General features: G+C 51.4%; 2 protein-coding genes across 2 annotated transcripts in view; one reads left to right on the forward strand and one right to left on the reverse strand.

Annotated features, from left to right (window-relative positions):
- Window positions 1-12,643, reverse strand: part of LOC116985729 (coronin-7-like) — a 77,081-nt gene that overhangs the window by 25,002 nt on the left and 39,436 nt on the right. The gene's annotated exons all lie outside the window — the stretch shown is intronic.
- The window catches only part of vasn (vasorin), a 13,296-nt gene continuing 7,041 nt past the window's right edge, over window positions 6,389-12,643 (forward strand). Inside the window, exon 1 of the mRNA XM_033040665.1 lies at window positions 6,389-6,599. Coding sequence (XP_032896556.1) covers window positions 6,565-6,599 — 35 coding nt within the window. The 5' untranslated portion in view covers window positions 6,389-6,564. The remainder of the gene's footprint in view (window positions 6,600-12,643) is intronic.

The raw sequence follows: 12,643 nt of genomic DNA on the forward strand, positions 1-12,643 counted from the left end.
TACACTGTTTCTGATGCTTATTCTCAGCTGTGTCACTGTCCAGTGTCGGAGCTCCTTGCTCCTCACACATGTAGTCCTGCACAGTCACGCAGGCTGCAGCCTTACATTCTCTCCCTCCCCTCCTCCCCGCACAAACCAACAGTTCCCACACAACTTATTTACATACTGAGCCTGTATTCTTCCCACACTGACAGCCACACACGGACCTGGCAACGTCCCAGGCAGAGGCTCAACCCGAACAAATGTCAGCCTCTGCTCTGCACGCCCCCTCTCCCAGCCTCAGTGCGGGTACGAGGCAGCCGAGGCTTCAGAGTAGGCCCGGCCCCCAGGGAGTGAACCTCAACACTGGTCAGTATCGCTGCCTTAGAGCCGCGCATGTCGGGCAAGAATGCAGAGATTAACACAGCAACGTGGGAGAGCTGATCCCATCTCCCACAGAAAGGACAGACCCAGGGGGTGGGTGGGAGCTCTCTGTACATCAGTGTCCTTGAGGTGCTGCAAATGCCCAAGCAGAACCTGACTTTCCAAAGTGCATTACCTCACACATGTCTACATTAGATTCCAACTGCCACTGTCCAACTGATCCATATCCCAATATATCCTGACAACCTTCTTCATGATCTACGACTCCTCCATTCTCTATGACATCTAAAAACACTGATCAGATCACCTGCATTCTTACTCCAAGTAATTTATAGATATAAGCCACAGTGAAGGTCCCAGCACTGATCCTTGCGGCACTGCATGAACTGATTGACTGAAAGATACAGCAGGGAATCAGACCCTTTGGCCCACGCTGACCATCAATCACCCATCAGATTAGGCCTTTGTTATCCCACTTTCTCATCCACTCCCTACATAGTAGGGACAATTAACCTACAAACCCGCACATCTTTGGGATGTGGGAGGAAACCCATGCGGTCACAACGAGAACGTGCAAATTCCACACAGACGGCACCCTAGGTCAGGATCAAACCCAGGTCTCTGGCGGTGTGAGGCAGCAGCTCTACCTGCTGTGCCACCCTGCTGAGTCTGAAGAAGGGTTTCGGCCCGAAACGTCGCCTATTTCCTTCGCTCCATAGATGCTGCTGCACCCGCTGAGTTCCTCCAGCAATTTTGTGTACCTTCGAGGTTCTCTCACTGTTTGGCTTTGAATGGGCCTGTGTTAGTGTCTGTGAGGCCTGGGAGTCTGAGCCGCATAGACTAACAGAACGAGTCCCAGTTCCACATCAGCAGCGGAGAAACCCTCACCCTGGCAGCGCTGACGTCAGTGTGTTTTCGTCCAGCTGGCCTGGAGGTTTTGGCACCAGCGGCCTGTCCTAGGGGCTGTTTTGATGATCAGTGCCAGAAACTACTTATAATTAACAATAAAAGGAGCTTTGTAAAGTCCTTGAGAATTTTAATTTGCACTTTTGGTACAAATAAATGCCGTGGGCTGGGAACAGAGGGACTGTCAGATGCGGTGCCAGATAATCTCTCCCGAGTGCGTGTGCAGGGTGGAGCCTCAGCCTGTTGCTATCAGCTGTAGCATGGGATGCCCAGAGCCCACGCCCTGGAACCTCGGGACCCACCGGCCACACCACCACCGGCCACACCACCGCCGGCCCGGAACGGCAATCTGCACCCACCCGCGGTGAAACAGCAGCCGGCCATTCAGCCCTTCAATCCCCTGCCACTACAACATTGGGCATGTACAATAACAACATTTCTGAGACATTTGGACAGGTGCATGGATAAGAAAGGTTTAAAGGGCTATGGACCAAACGAGGGTAATTGGGACTAGCTTAGATGGGGTATATTGGTCGGTATTGGCAAGTTGGGATGAGGGGCCTGTTTCCATGCTGTATGGTGATATTTGGGATGACAGATGGCACAATGGGCTAAGTGTTCGGCTGGCAACCGGAAGGTAGCCGGTTCGAATCCCGCTTGGAGTGCATACTGTCGTTGTGTCCTTGGGCAAGACACTTCACCCACCTTTGCCTGTGTGTGAATGTGTGTGAATGTGTGTGAGTGATTGGTGGTGGTCGGAGGGGCCGTAGGCGCAGATTGGCAGCCACGCTTCCGTCAGTCTGCCCCAGGGCAGCTGTGGCTACAGAAGTAGCTTACCACCACCGAGTGTGACTGAGGAGTGAATGAATAATGCGATGTAAAGCGCCTTGAGTATTAGAAAGGCGCTATATAAATCCCATCCATTATTATTATTATTGATGATGACAATCATTCTGAGACTGGGCCCACTGGGTCCTCGCTGTCAGCTGGACAACACTCTCCTTCAATCCACCATGCTAGATGTTTGTAAATTTGGGCCTAGAAAGGCCTGGATGGAGTGGATGTGCAGAGGATATTTCCACTCTTGGGAGAATCTAGGATCAGAGGGTACAGCTTCAAAAGGATGTACCTTTAGAAAGGAAATGAGGAGGAATTTCTCCAGCCTGAGTGTGGTGAATCTGTGAAATTCATTGCCGCTGACGGCAGTGGAGACCAAGTCGTGGAATATTTTCAAAATAGAGATTGATAGGTTCTTGATTAGTAAGGGTGTCAAAGATTACCGGGAGAAGACAGGAGAATGGGGTTGAGAAAGAAAATTAGATCAACTATGAAATTCAGGGGGGGGGGGGGGGAGGGGGGACACGCCCCCCTACTTTGAGAGGTGGCCTTGGTTAAATAGCCTCTGTAAATTGCCCCCAGTGTGCAGGGAGTGGATGAGAAAGTGGGATAACAGAACTAGGTTGAATGGGCGATCGATAGGCGGCATGGACTCAGTAGGCCGAAGGGCCTGTTTCTATGCTGTATCTCTGAAATAAATTAATTTATTTGTTGAGAAAACAGGATGGTGGAGCTGGAGGAGTTAGCTGGCTGCTCTCCAGAGATCAGTGGGGAGGGAGAGGGCGCTTGATAGTTTTTCAACAGCAAGCCATGGATCAGTGTTGTTGCAGATTCAGAGAGTCACCGAACAGCCCAGCGCAGGAGGCCACTCAACTGCCCGACACACCCTGTCAGGCCCACTCCTGCCTCCCCCAGATCTGTGAATACTTTTCTGTCAAGGCGATACTGAACGGGTTCCCTGTTGACTACCATGTCCTGGTCTCCTTCCACTCGACCACAAAGCTGCACTACAATTGTTGCATGCTCCCTATATATCCTCCCTGTATGTACGTCGGCGAGACTAAGTGTAGACTTGCCAAACACTTGAGCTTGGTCCGCCAACGCCTGCTGGATCTCCCGGTTGTTAACCATTTTAACTCCTCCACCCATTCCCAAACTGATCTTTCTGACCTGTGCCTCCTTCCTTTGCCAGGGTGAGGCCACACACAAACTGGAGGAACAGCACCTCAAACACACACAAACTGGAGGAACAGCACCTCAAATCGGGTAGCTTACAATCCAATGGTATGAATGTTAATTATTCCAATTTGAAATTATACTACCAACCCCAACGTCTCTCTTTCCCGTGCCACCACTTCCCATTGAGCTCCCATTTTTCCCACCAGTCACCCACTCCGTCCACCTCCTCCCTAGCCTCATCTCCCATCCCTGAGTCTCTCATTCCCTTTTAATCCACCCTCTTTTCCCTCCCCTTGTCCCCTTCTACCTAACCCCCTCCCTCCACTTTTACATTTTACCCCTCCTCTCCTCTCCTTATCTGAGACCCTTTTGCCTCCTTTTTATTTCTAGCCTTTGTAACTTACTCCACCAACTGTCAATTCCCCCTCCCCTTCACCTGTATCCATCTATCACTTGCCAGGCTTTGCCCTGCACCCACCTCTCTTTTCCAGCTTTCTCCAGCCCTACTCCTTCAGTCTGATGGGTCCTGACCCGAAACGTCACCTGTCCATTCCCTCTACAGATGCTGCCTGACCCACTGAGTTGTTCCAGCACTGGGTGTTTTGCTCACTAATTGTCTCGTCAGCTTTGTAGATCATCACTAGAAACATGAACAAAGACTTTAAACATTAGAGATGTAGCGTGGAAGCAGGCCCTTCGGCCCACCGAGTCCACGCTGACCAGCGATCACCTCGTACACGTTACACTATCCTACACACTAGGGCCAATTTACAATTTTTACCAAAACATTGAACCTACAAACCTGTACATCTTTGGAATGTGGGAGGAAACCGGAGCACCAGGAGAAAACGCATGCAGACACAGGGAGAACGTACAGACTCCGTACAGACAGCGCCCGTAGTCAGGATTGAACCCGGGTCTCTGTAAAACTGCAGCTACCACTGCGCCACCAAAGTAAGTTGTTCATTGTTCCGTTGTTGGTATAAATGACAATTAAATCCTCTTGCTTGACTCTAGGCTCGAGCAGGGTTTGACCACCCTGTGGCGATCTGCCTGTCCTCAACCTCAAACCTCAAACGTTTGTGTTCAGCAAAGGCCTTGGATAAAGGCTCTTTTATTCTTAACACAAACCTACACTGCTGCTGCCAGCTCTTCCTCCTACACTGCACGGTCGTCAGGGTGAGAGGTGGGCTATGTGGGCTGGAACTGTTCTGGCATCTTTATATTCTGTATTAACGTCAGTCAGACTTCAGCTCCTACCCGGCAAAGCCAATCCCTTTGACCTGCACACACAGCCTCCTTCTACACTCACCACCAACTACTCCAGTCCTACATAAAAGCACGAGTCACTGAGTCATATAGCACAACTTGTTCATGCAAACCAGATCCCATCTACGCTAGTCCCAATTGCCTGGATAGAGTGGATGTGGAAAGGATGTTTCCACTAGTGGGAGGTCTAGGATCAGAGCCCATAGCCTCAGAATAAAAGTACATACCTTTAGAAAGGATATGGGGAGGAATTTCTCTAGTCAGAATGTGGTGAATCTGTGGAATTCATTGCCAGACGGCTGTGGAGGCCAAGTCAATGGATATTTTTAAGGTGAAGTTTGGCAGATTCTTGATTAGTAAGGGTGTCAGGGGTTTAGGAGAGAAGGCAGGAAAATGGGATTGAGAGGAAAAGATAGACCAGTCATGATTGAATGGCGGAGTAGACTTGATCGGTCGAATGGCCTAATTTTGCTCCTATAACTTATGCCGATTGATGGTCGGCCCGGACTGGGTGGGCCAAAGGACCTTTTTCCATGCTGTATCTTTCAATCAATCTGTGCTTCCACAGCACCGATACCTGTGTGAGGGGTGGAATCTAAACAAACTGGATCACTCAGTCTGGGCAGTGCTCATGAGGAAATAATGTTGGCTGCAAATGTCTGACTCAAAACCAGAAGACACAGCTTTAAGGTGAAAGAGAAGAGATTTAATAGGAACCGGAGGGTCTCCTTTTTCACACAGAGGGTGTGGGTGTATGGAACAAGCTGCCAGAGGAGGTAGTTGAGGCAGAAACTATAACAACATTTAAAAGATATTTGGTCAGGTAGAAAGGTTTAGAGGGATGTGGGATAAACACAGTTGTGTCCAATAATTAACTGAATGAAATATGCAACATGGAAAAACCAGTTTCACATCCACTCTCTGCACACTAGGAACATTTTACAAAGGCCAATTAACCTACAAACCCGCACGTCTTTGGGATGTGGGAGGAAACTGCAGCACCTGGAGGAAACAAACGTACAAACTCCACACAGAAAGACAGCACCCGAGGTGAGGATCAAACCCAGGTCTCTGGAGCTGTGAGGCATTGGCTCTTCCCGCGGCACCACTGTGTTACCTACAACCAGCAACATTTTATACTCAGTTATTTGAGAGAACAGTCTGACTGCTGTGTACTGTCCAAGGAAGCCGGATGCTTGGACAATTCATTTGAAAGAGTGTGGGGTGGGAGAGGCAGGAAAAAAAAGTTACCAGGCACAAATGATACGGTGGACCAAGTGAATCTCACGGATTTAATGGACACAAGAAACTGCAGATACAAAGTGCTGGAGTAACTCAGTGGGTCAGTCAGCATCTCTGGAGAACACGGTCTCGTTGAGTTACTCCAGCGCTTTGATTCTTTTTTTGTCTCCAAAGGAACTGCAGATGCTGGAATCTTGAGCAATGCACACAGTGCTGGAGTAACTTGAAACTAAAGAAGGGTCCCAATATGAAACGACGCATATCCATGTTCTCCAGAGATGCTGCCTGACCCTCTGAGTTACTGAGTCTTTAGCCCAAATGGATCTGTTGGGAGCAAGTGCATGGTACGATGTGTGACTTATGACCACCGCTGCTGTCAAATACAGTGTGTCTGTCGGCAGGGTTAATGCTCTATATTATCACATCATAATGGAATGTTCAAATAAGGGGAATAAGACAGCCCACGGAATATTTCCTTATATCTGTAACGGCAGACATCTACAGCTTTGCCAGCTAGCATGGGAAGGGTTAACTACGCGGGCTGGAGCTGGAGGGAGGGAGGGGCGATGCTGCTCCCTCCCACTCTGGCAGAGGGCAGCCCCGACTGCATTCATTACTGCTGCTGTGCCGGATCGCAACCCTGTGGTACAGGGAGCCCGCAATGCTGTCTCCCGCTCTGTGACCCTGGACTGAGAGCTTCGCATCCACTCCGCACACAGACTCCCTCTGGCCTGAGGGGTGACCGTACACTCCACACCTCGGGACAACATGCCAGCCTTCCCTCACTCCGCCCGGCCGACAAGGTAAGATCACCGTGTCTTCTTTCATCCAGCCCCAGCACTCTCTACTTCTCTCCCTTCTCCCCACCACTCTCTTTCCGAGCCCAGGTCAATGAATTGAAACTCAATCTCTTGACTGAGTAGCAGGAATGCGGGGCTTGCTGCGATTTTCCCCTCAGCTGAGTTAGAAAGTCTCTAGTCTCTCCGTCAGTTTTACTCTGACAATCCCGCCTCCCCCTCTCCCACAACACCGCGGCAGCTAATGGTGCTCCTAATCGCAAGCATCTGACGGCGCAGAACAAACTCCGTTCAAAGCCCTTGGGCAGAATTTAATAACACATGAGACGAAAATAATTTCAGGCTTCAACTGATGGAGCGCAGGTCCCAATGTGCGACACAGTGTACACGGGTCAGTGTGTGAGAGTGTACACGGGTCAGTGTAGGATACCGAGTGTACACGGGTCAGTTTGTGACAGTGTACACGGGTCAGTGTGTGACACACAGTATACACGGGTCAGTGTGTGACACAGTGTACACGGGTCAGTGTGTGACACAGTGTACACGGGTCAGTGTGTGACAGTGTACACAGGTCAGTGTGTGACACACAGTGTACACGGGTCAGTGTGTGACACACAGTGTACACGGGTCAGTGTGTGACACAGTGTACACGGGTCAGTGTGTGACACAGTGTACACGGGTCAGTGTGTGACACACAGTGTACACGGGTCAGTGTGTGACACAGTGTACACGGGTCAGTGTGTGAGTGTACACAGGTCAGTGTAGGATACACAGTGTACACGGGTCAGTGTGTGACACACAGTGTACACGGGTCAGCGTGTGACACACAGTGTACACGGGTCAGCGTGTGACACACAGTGTACACGGGTCAGCGTGTGACACACAGTGTACACGGGTCAGTGTGTGACACACAGTGTACACGGGTCAGCGTGTGACACACAGTGTACACGGGTCAGCGTGTGACACACAGTGTACACGGGTCAGCGTGTGACACAGTGTACACGGGTCAGCGTGTGACACAGTGTACACGGGTCAGCGTGTGACAGTGTACACGGGTCAGCGTGTGACAGTGTACACGGGTCAGCGTGTGACAGTGTACACGGGTCAGCGTGTGAGTGTACACGGGTCAGCGTGTGACAGTGTACACGGGTCAGCGTGTGACACACAGTGTACACGGGTCAGCGTGTGACAGTGTACACGGGTCAGCGTGTGACAGTGTACACGGGTCAGCGTGTGACAGTGTACACGGGTCAGCGTGTGACAGTGTACACGGGTCAGCGTGTGACACACAGTGTACACGGGTCAGGGTGTGACACACAGTGTACACGGGTCAGCGTGTGACACACAGTGTACACGGGTCAGCGTGTGACACACAGTGTACACGGGTCAGCGTGTGACACACAGTGTACACGGGTCAGCGTGTGACACAGTGTACACGGGTCAGCGTGTGACACACAGTGTACACGGGTCAGCGTGTGACACACAGTGTACACGGGTCAGCGTGTGACACAGTGTACACGGGTCAGTGTGTGACACACAGTGTACACGGGTCAGTGTGTGACACAGTGTACACGGGTCAGTGTGTGACAGTGTACACGGGTCAGTGTGTGAGTGTACACGGGTCAGCGTGTGAGTGTACACGGGTCAGCGTGTGAGTGTACACGGGTCAGCGTGGGACACAGTGTACACGGGTCAGCGTGGGACACAGTGTACACGGTTCAGCGTAGGATACACAGTGTACACGGGTCAGCGTAGGATACACAGTGTACACAGGTCAGTGTGTGACAGTGTACACGGGTCAGCGTAGGACAGTATACACGGGTCAGCGTAGGATACACAGTGTACACGGGTCAGTGTGTGACAGTGTACACGGGTCAGCGTAGGACACAGTGTACACGGGTCAGCGTAGGATACACAGTGTACACGGGTCAGCGTAGAATACACAGTGTACACAGGTCAGCGTAGGATACACAGTGTACACAGGTCAGTGTGTGACAGACTACACGGGTCAGTGTGGGAGTACACAGGTATGGACAGTGTTTACACTTACCGGCCTGGGTTTATGCCTGTGCAACTGGGCAGGCGTGATCACTGGATGTCCAGAGGTAGCTGCCTTATTCATCGGGAGGGCACTCGGATTTGTGCATGGAGTTTGTGTTTATTCCGCAGTCAAAAAATTAAAGTAGAGATAGTGAAGGAACTGGATGATCTAGAATTACCACCTGCGCTGCTGTGAGTCATTCTATTGAGACGGGGCGATTCTGCTGGCCAGTCACAGCACTCCCTCACTGTATAAGGAGCAACGACACACACAAACACACACCCTTGCCGCAACAAAGCCCACAGTGGAAGGGGAGAGATCTTTGTAATTACGCCTCAGAAAACATCCATTAATCTGCTACAGGGAACCTGAGGAAATGATGGTTATGAGAGTGAAGAGATAAGACTTTTGCCTTCCATCACAGTGAGGATGTGTTGGAGATTCACTGTGATGGATGTTTGTGTAAATTGTGTTAAGTGTGGGTCTTGTTTTTTTTTTGTAATGTTAACACTGTAGAAATGCAATTTCGTTCAGACAATAAATTACATTCTATTCTATTCTATTCTATTCTAATATGCACCGTCGCAGAGGCCCTGCGCCCACACATAGGGCAGTGACCCCCTCCCACCCCCATGTGCCCACACACAGGGCAGTGAGTGACCCAGGTGTGGGGCTATGCTATGGTGTAGCCCAGAGCTGCAGCCTGTCAGCAGCGGAGGCCAGTTTTGGAATGGGGAAGGTAAACAAGCCCCCAATGACAGGCATTTAATTAAAAAGTGCAGAGCTCGACGGGAACTTCTCTCCCTGGAGGCTTGGGTGCATTTGGTGTGTGGCTGTAACCCAGGAGTGACCCGCGCAAAGGTCAGGCTGCCTTTGACCAGCATTGCCTGAGGGAAGAATGTCATATCAGAGGGAAACCTGGCTGCTGCCGTGATTCCGGTCTGGCAGCGAGACACACTCCCTCTCCCAGAACAGGACCAGCAGACAGCAGCTCCCAGTCCCAGCACAGGACCAGCAGACAGCAGCTCCCAGTCCCAGCACAGGACCAGCAGACCCAGCTCCCAGTCCCAGCACAGGACCAGCAGACAGCAGCTCCCAGTCCCAGCACAGGACCAGCAGACCCAGCTCCCAGGACCCGCACAGGACCAGCAGACAGCAGCTCCCAGTCCCAGCACAGGACCAGCAGACCCAGCTCCCAGTCCCAGCACAGGACCAGCAGACAGCAGCTCCCAGTCCCAGCACAGGACCAGCAGACAGCAGCTCCCAGTCCCAGCACAGGACCAGCAGACAGCAGCTCCCAGTCCCAGCACAGGACCAGCAGACCCAGCTCCCAGGACCAGCAGACAGCAGCTCCCAGTCCCAGCACAGGACCAGCAGACAGCAGCTCCCAGTCCCAGCACAGGACCAGCAGACAGCAGCTCCCAGTCCCAGCACAGGACCAGCAGACCCAGCTCCCAGGACCAGCAGACAGCAGCTCCCAGTCCCAGCACAGGACCAGCAGACAGCAGCTCCCAGTCCCAGCACAGGACCAGCAGACAGCAGCTCCCAGTCCCAGCACAGGACCAGCAGACCCAGCTCCACCTCCCCAGTGCACCGCTGCTGAGTGTATCTCCGCTGTCTGCCCCAACCCCTCTCTGTCACCCAATCACCCCTCTCCCTCCTAGCTGTGAATGTACTTCCACTGATAAACAAATGCACAAAGTGCTGGAGTAACAGCGGGACAGGTAGCAAGCACCTCTGGAAGACGTGGATAGGCAACATTTCGGGTCGGGACCCTAATCCATGCTCTTGTGTGCCTATTTTTTCTGCAGTTTGTTTGTGTCTACATATTCCCACTGATGTCATTCCCCCTCCCTCACACTGTCACTTCACTGTCACTCTCTGCCCCGGACACCTTCATTAAACATAAACAGGCTAAATACTGAGAAATTCCTCCAGCACTTTGTGTTTGCTCAACATTCCAGCACCTGTCTCTCCAATCTCCCCCCCCCCCCTGTATCACCTATCACTTGCCTCATTTCTAGTCCTACCCCATCAGTGTAAAGAAGTGTCCCGACCCAAAACATGGCCTTGTCCATTTCCCCCATAGATGCTGCACGACCCGTTTCTCCAGCACTCTGTGTTATTTGTGTTATCCAGGTAGACCACATCATACACGAGTAGAAGAGGTTGTGCACAAGAGAAAGTAATCACATAGTGTTAGTTACAGAGAAAGTGCAGATAAAAAAGGCCAAAGGCCACAGTGAGGTAGCTTGGGTGATTGGGAATCCATCCTTAGCATATGGGAGGACAGTTCAGCCGTCTGACAACAGCAGGAAAGAAGCTGTCCCTCAATCTGGTGGTATGTGCTTTTGAGCCTTTGTATCTTTTGCCGACGAGAGAAGGGGGAATGACCGGGGTGTGAGTGGCCCTTGATTATGTTGGTGGCTTTCTTGAGGCAGCGTAAAGTGTAGATGGAGACTACGGGCTGGAGTCTGGTCTGTGATGGACTGGCCTACATCCACAACTCTGCAATTTCTTGGGATTTTGGGCAGAGTTATTCCAAAACCAAGCTGTGTGCAACCCCTTAGGATGTTTTCTACGGGCATCTGTAGAAGTTGGGAAGAGTTGGTGGAGACATGTGACTTTCCTTAGTCTGCTGAGCTTTCATGTGCCTCGTTAACCAACTCGTTAAGATTCTCGTCATCAAGCTAGCACTGACCCCCAGGTCCGTCCTCCAGCCAGCACTGACCCCAGCCAGGTGCTTCCCTCAGCACACAGTCACAGGATAAAACAGCACCCCTGATCTTTGCTGTGTCAGTAGTGGACTCGGGTAATGACACGAACCCTTTGTGAAACACTGGCTGGGCTTTGGATGCAGTTCTGGTCTCCCGTTTAGATTTAGGTGTATTATTGTCACATGTACTGAGGTGCACGGTAGCTTTATTCTGCATGCTATCCAAACAGATCAGACAGCTCTACCCATAAGTATAATCAAGTCAAACTCACATACAATTGTGGAAAATACAGAGTGCAGAATATAGTTCTCAGCATTGTAAAGCATCAGCTCCAAAGACAAAGTTTGGAGGGAAAGATAGATTAGCCATGATTGAATGTGGAGTGCACTTGATGGGCTGAATGGAGTGGAGAGCTGGGGAAGGTCTACAGAACTCACTACAGCGCAGTGAAAGGCAGCATCTCACGTTACAGCAAACATCTTGAACTCATCTCCCGGAAAAATAAGATCAGGCTCAGGCAGTGTTGTCTTACCCTGAAGCGTGGCGCACGGTCATGTTGGTTTTGGAAGGAGCCTGCGTTAGGGAGGCGCTGGGCAAACCCCGCTCCTGGCAACTCTGCCCCCGGCTGGGCCACACCATCTGTCTGGCCTGTGACCCCTCACTCCCGACCCCTCCCTATCAAACTAACCCTGCCAGACCGCATTGCCCCTCCATAGTCTAGGGAGCCCCGACCACCCACTCCCTGCAGAGAGCAAGGCTGCCCCATCACACGTGTGTGTGTGTGTGTGTGTGTGTCAGTCTGTCTGTCTGTGTATGTGGGGGGGTGTATGCGTGAGTGTGTGTGTGTGTGGGGGTGTGTATGCGTGAGTGTGTGTGTGGGGGGGTGTATGTGTCTGTCTGTCTGTGTGTGGGGGTGTGTATGCGTGAGTGTGTGTGGAATTCATTGCCTGTGGGGGCCATGTCAATGGATAATTTTAAGGTAGTGATTGACAGTTTCTTGATCAGTACAAGTGTCAGGAGTTAGGGGGAGAAGGCAGGAGAATGGGATTGAGAGGGAACGAAAGATCAACCACGATGGAATGGCAGAGTAAACTTGATGGGCCAAATGGCCCCAATTCTGCTCGGAAAATTTATGAAACTCAGCCGTTTCACCTCTAGGTGCTGAGGGAGTGGATAGTAATCACTAGTTTACCCCAGACACTGGGTGCGTGAGTGTGTGTGGACACTGGGGTAAACTGGGGCAGAGTCGGGGTGGCCCATGTGAAAGTGAGAGAGTTGGCAGCATGGATGGT

Source organism: Amblyraja radiata, chromosome 22 (genome assembly GCF_010909765.2).
Source record: "Amblyraja radiata isolate CabotCenter1 chromosome 22, sAmbRad1.1.pri, whole genome shotgun sequence".
NCBI classification, from domain to species: Eukaryota; Metazoa; Chordata; class Chondrichthyes; order Rajiformes; family Rajidae; genus Amblyraja; species Amblyraja radiata.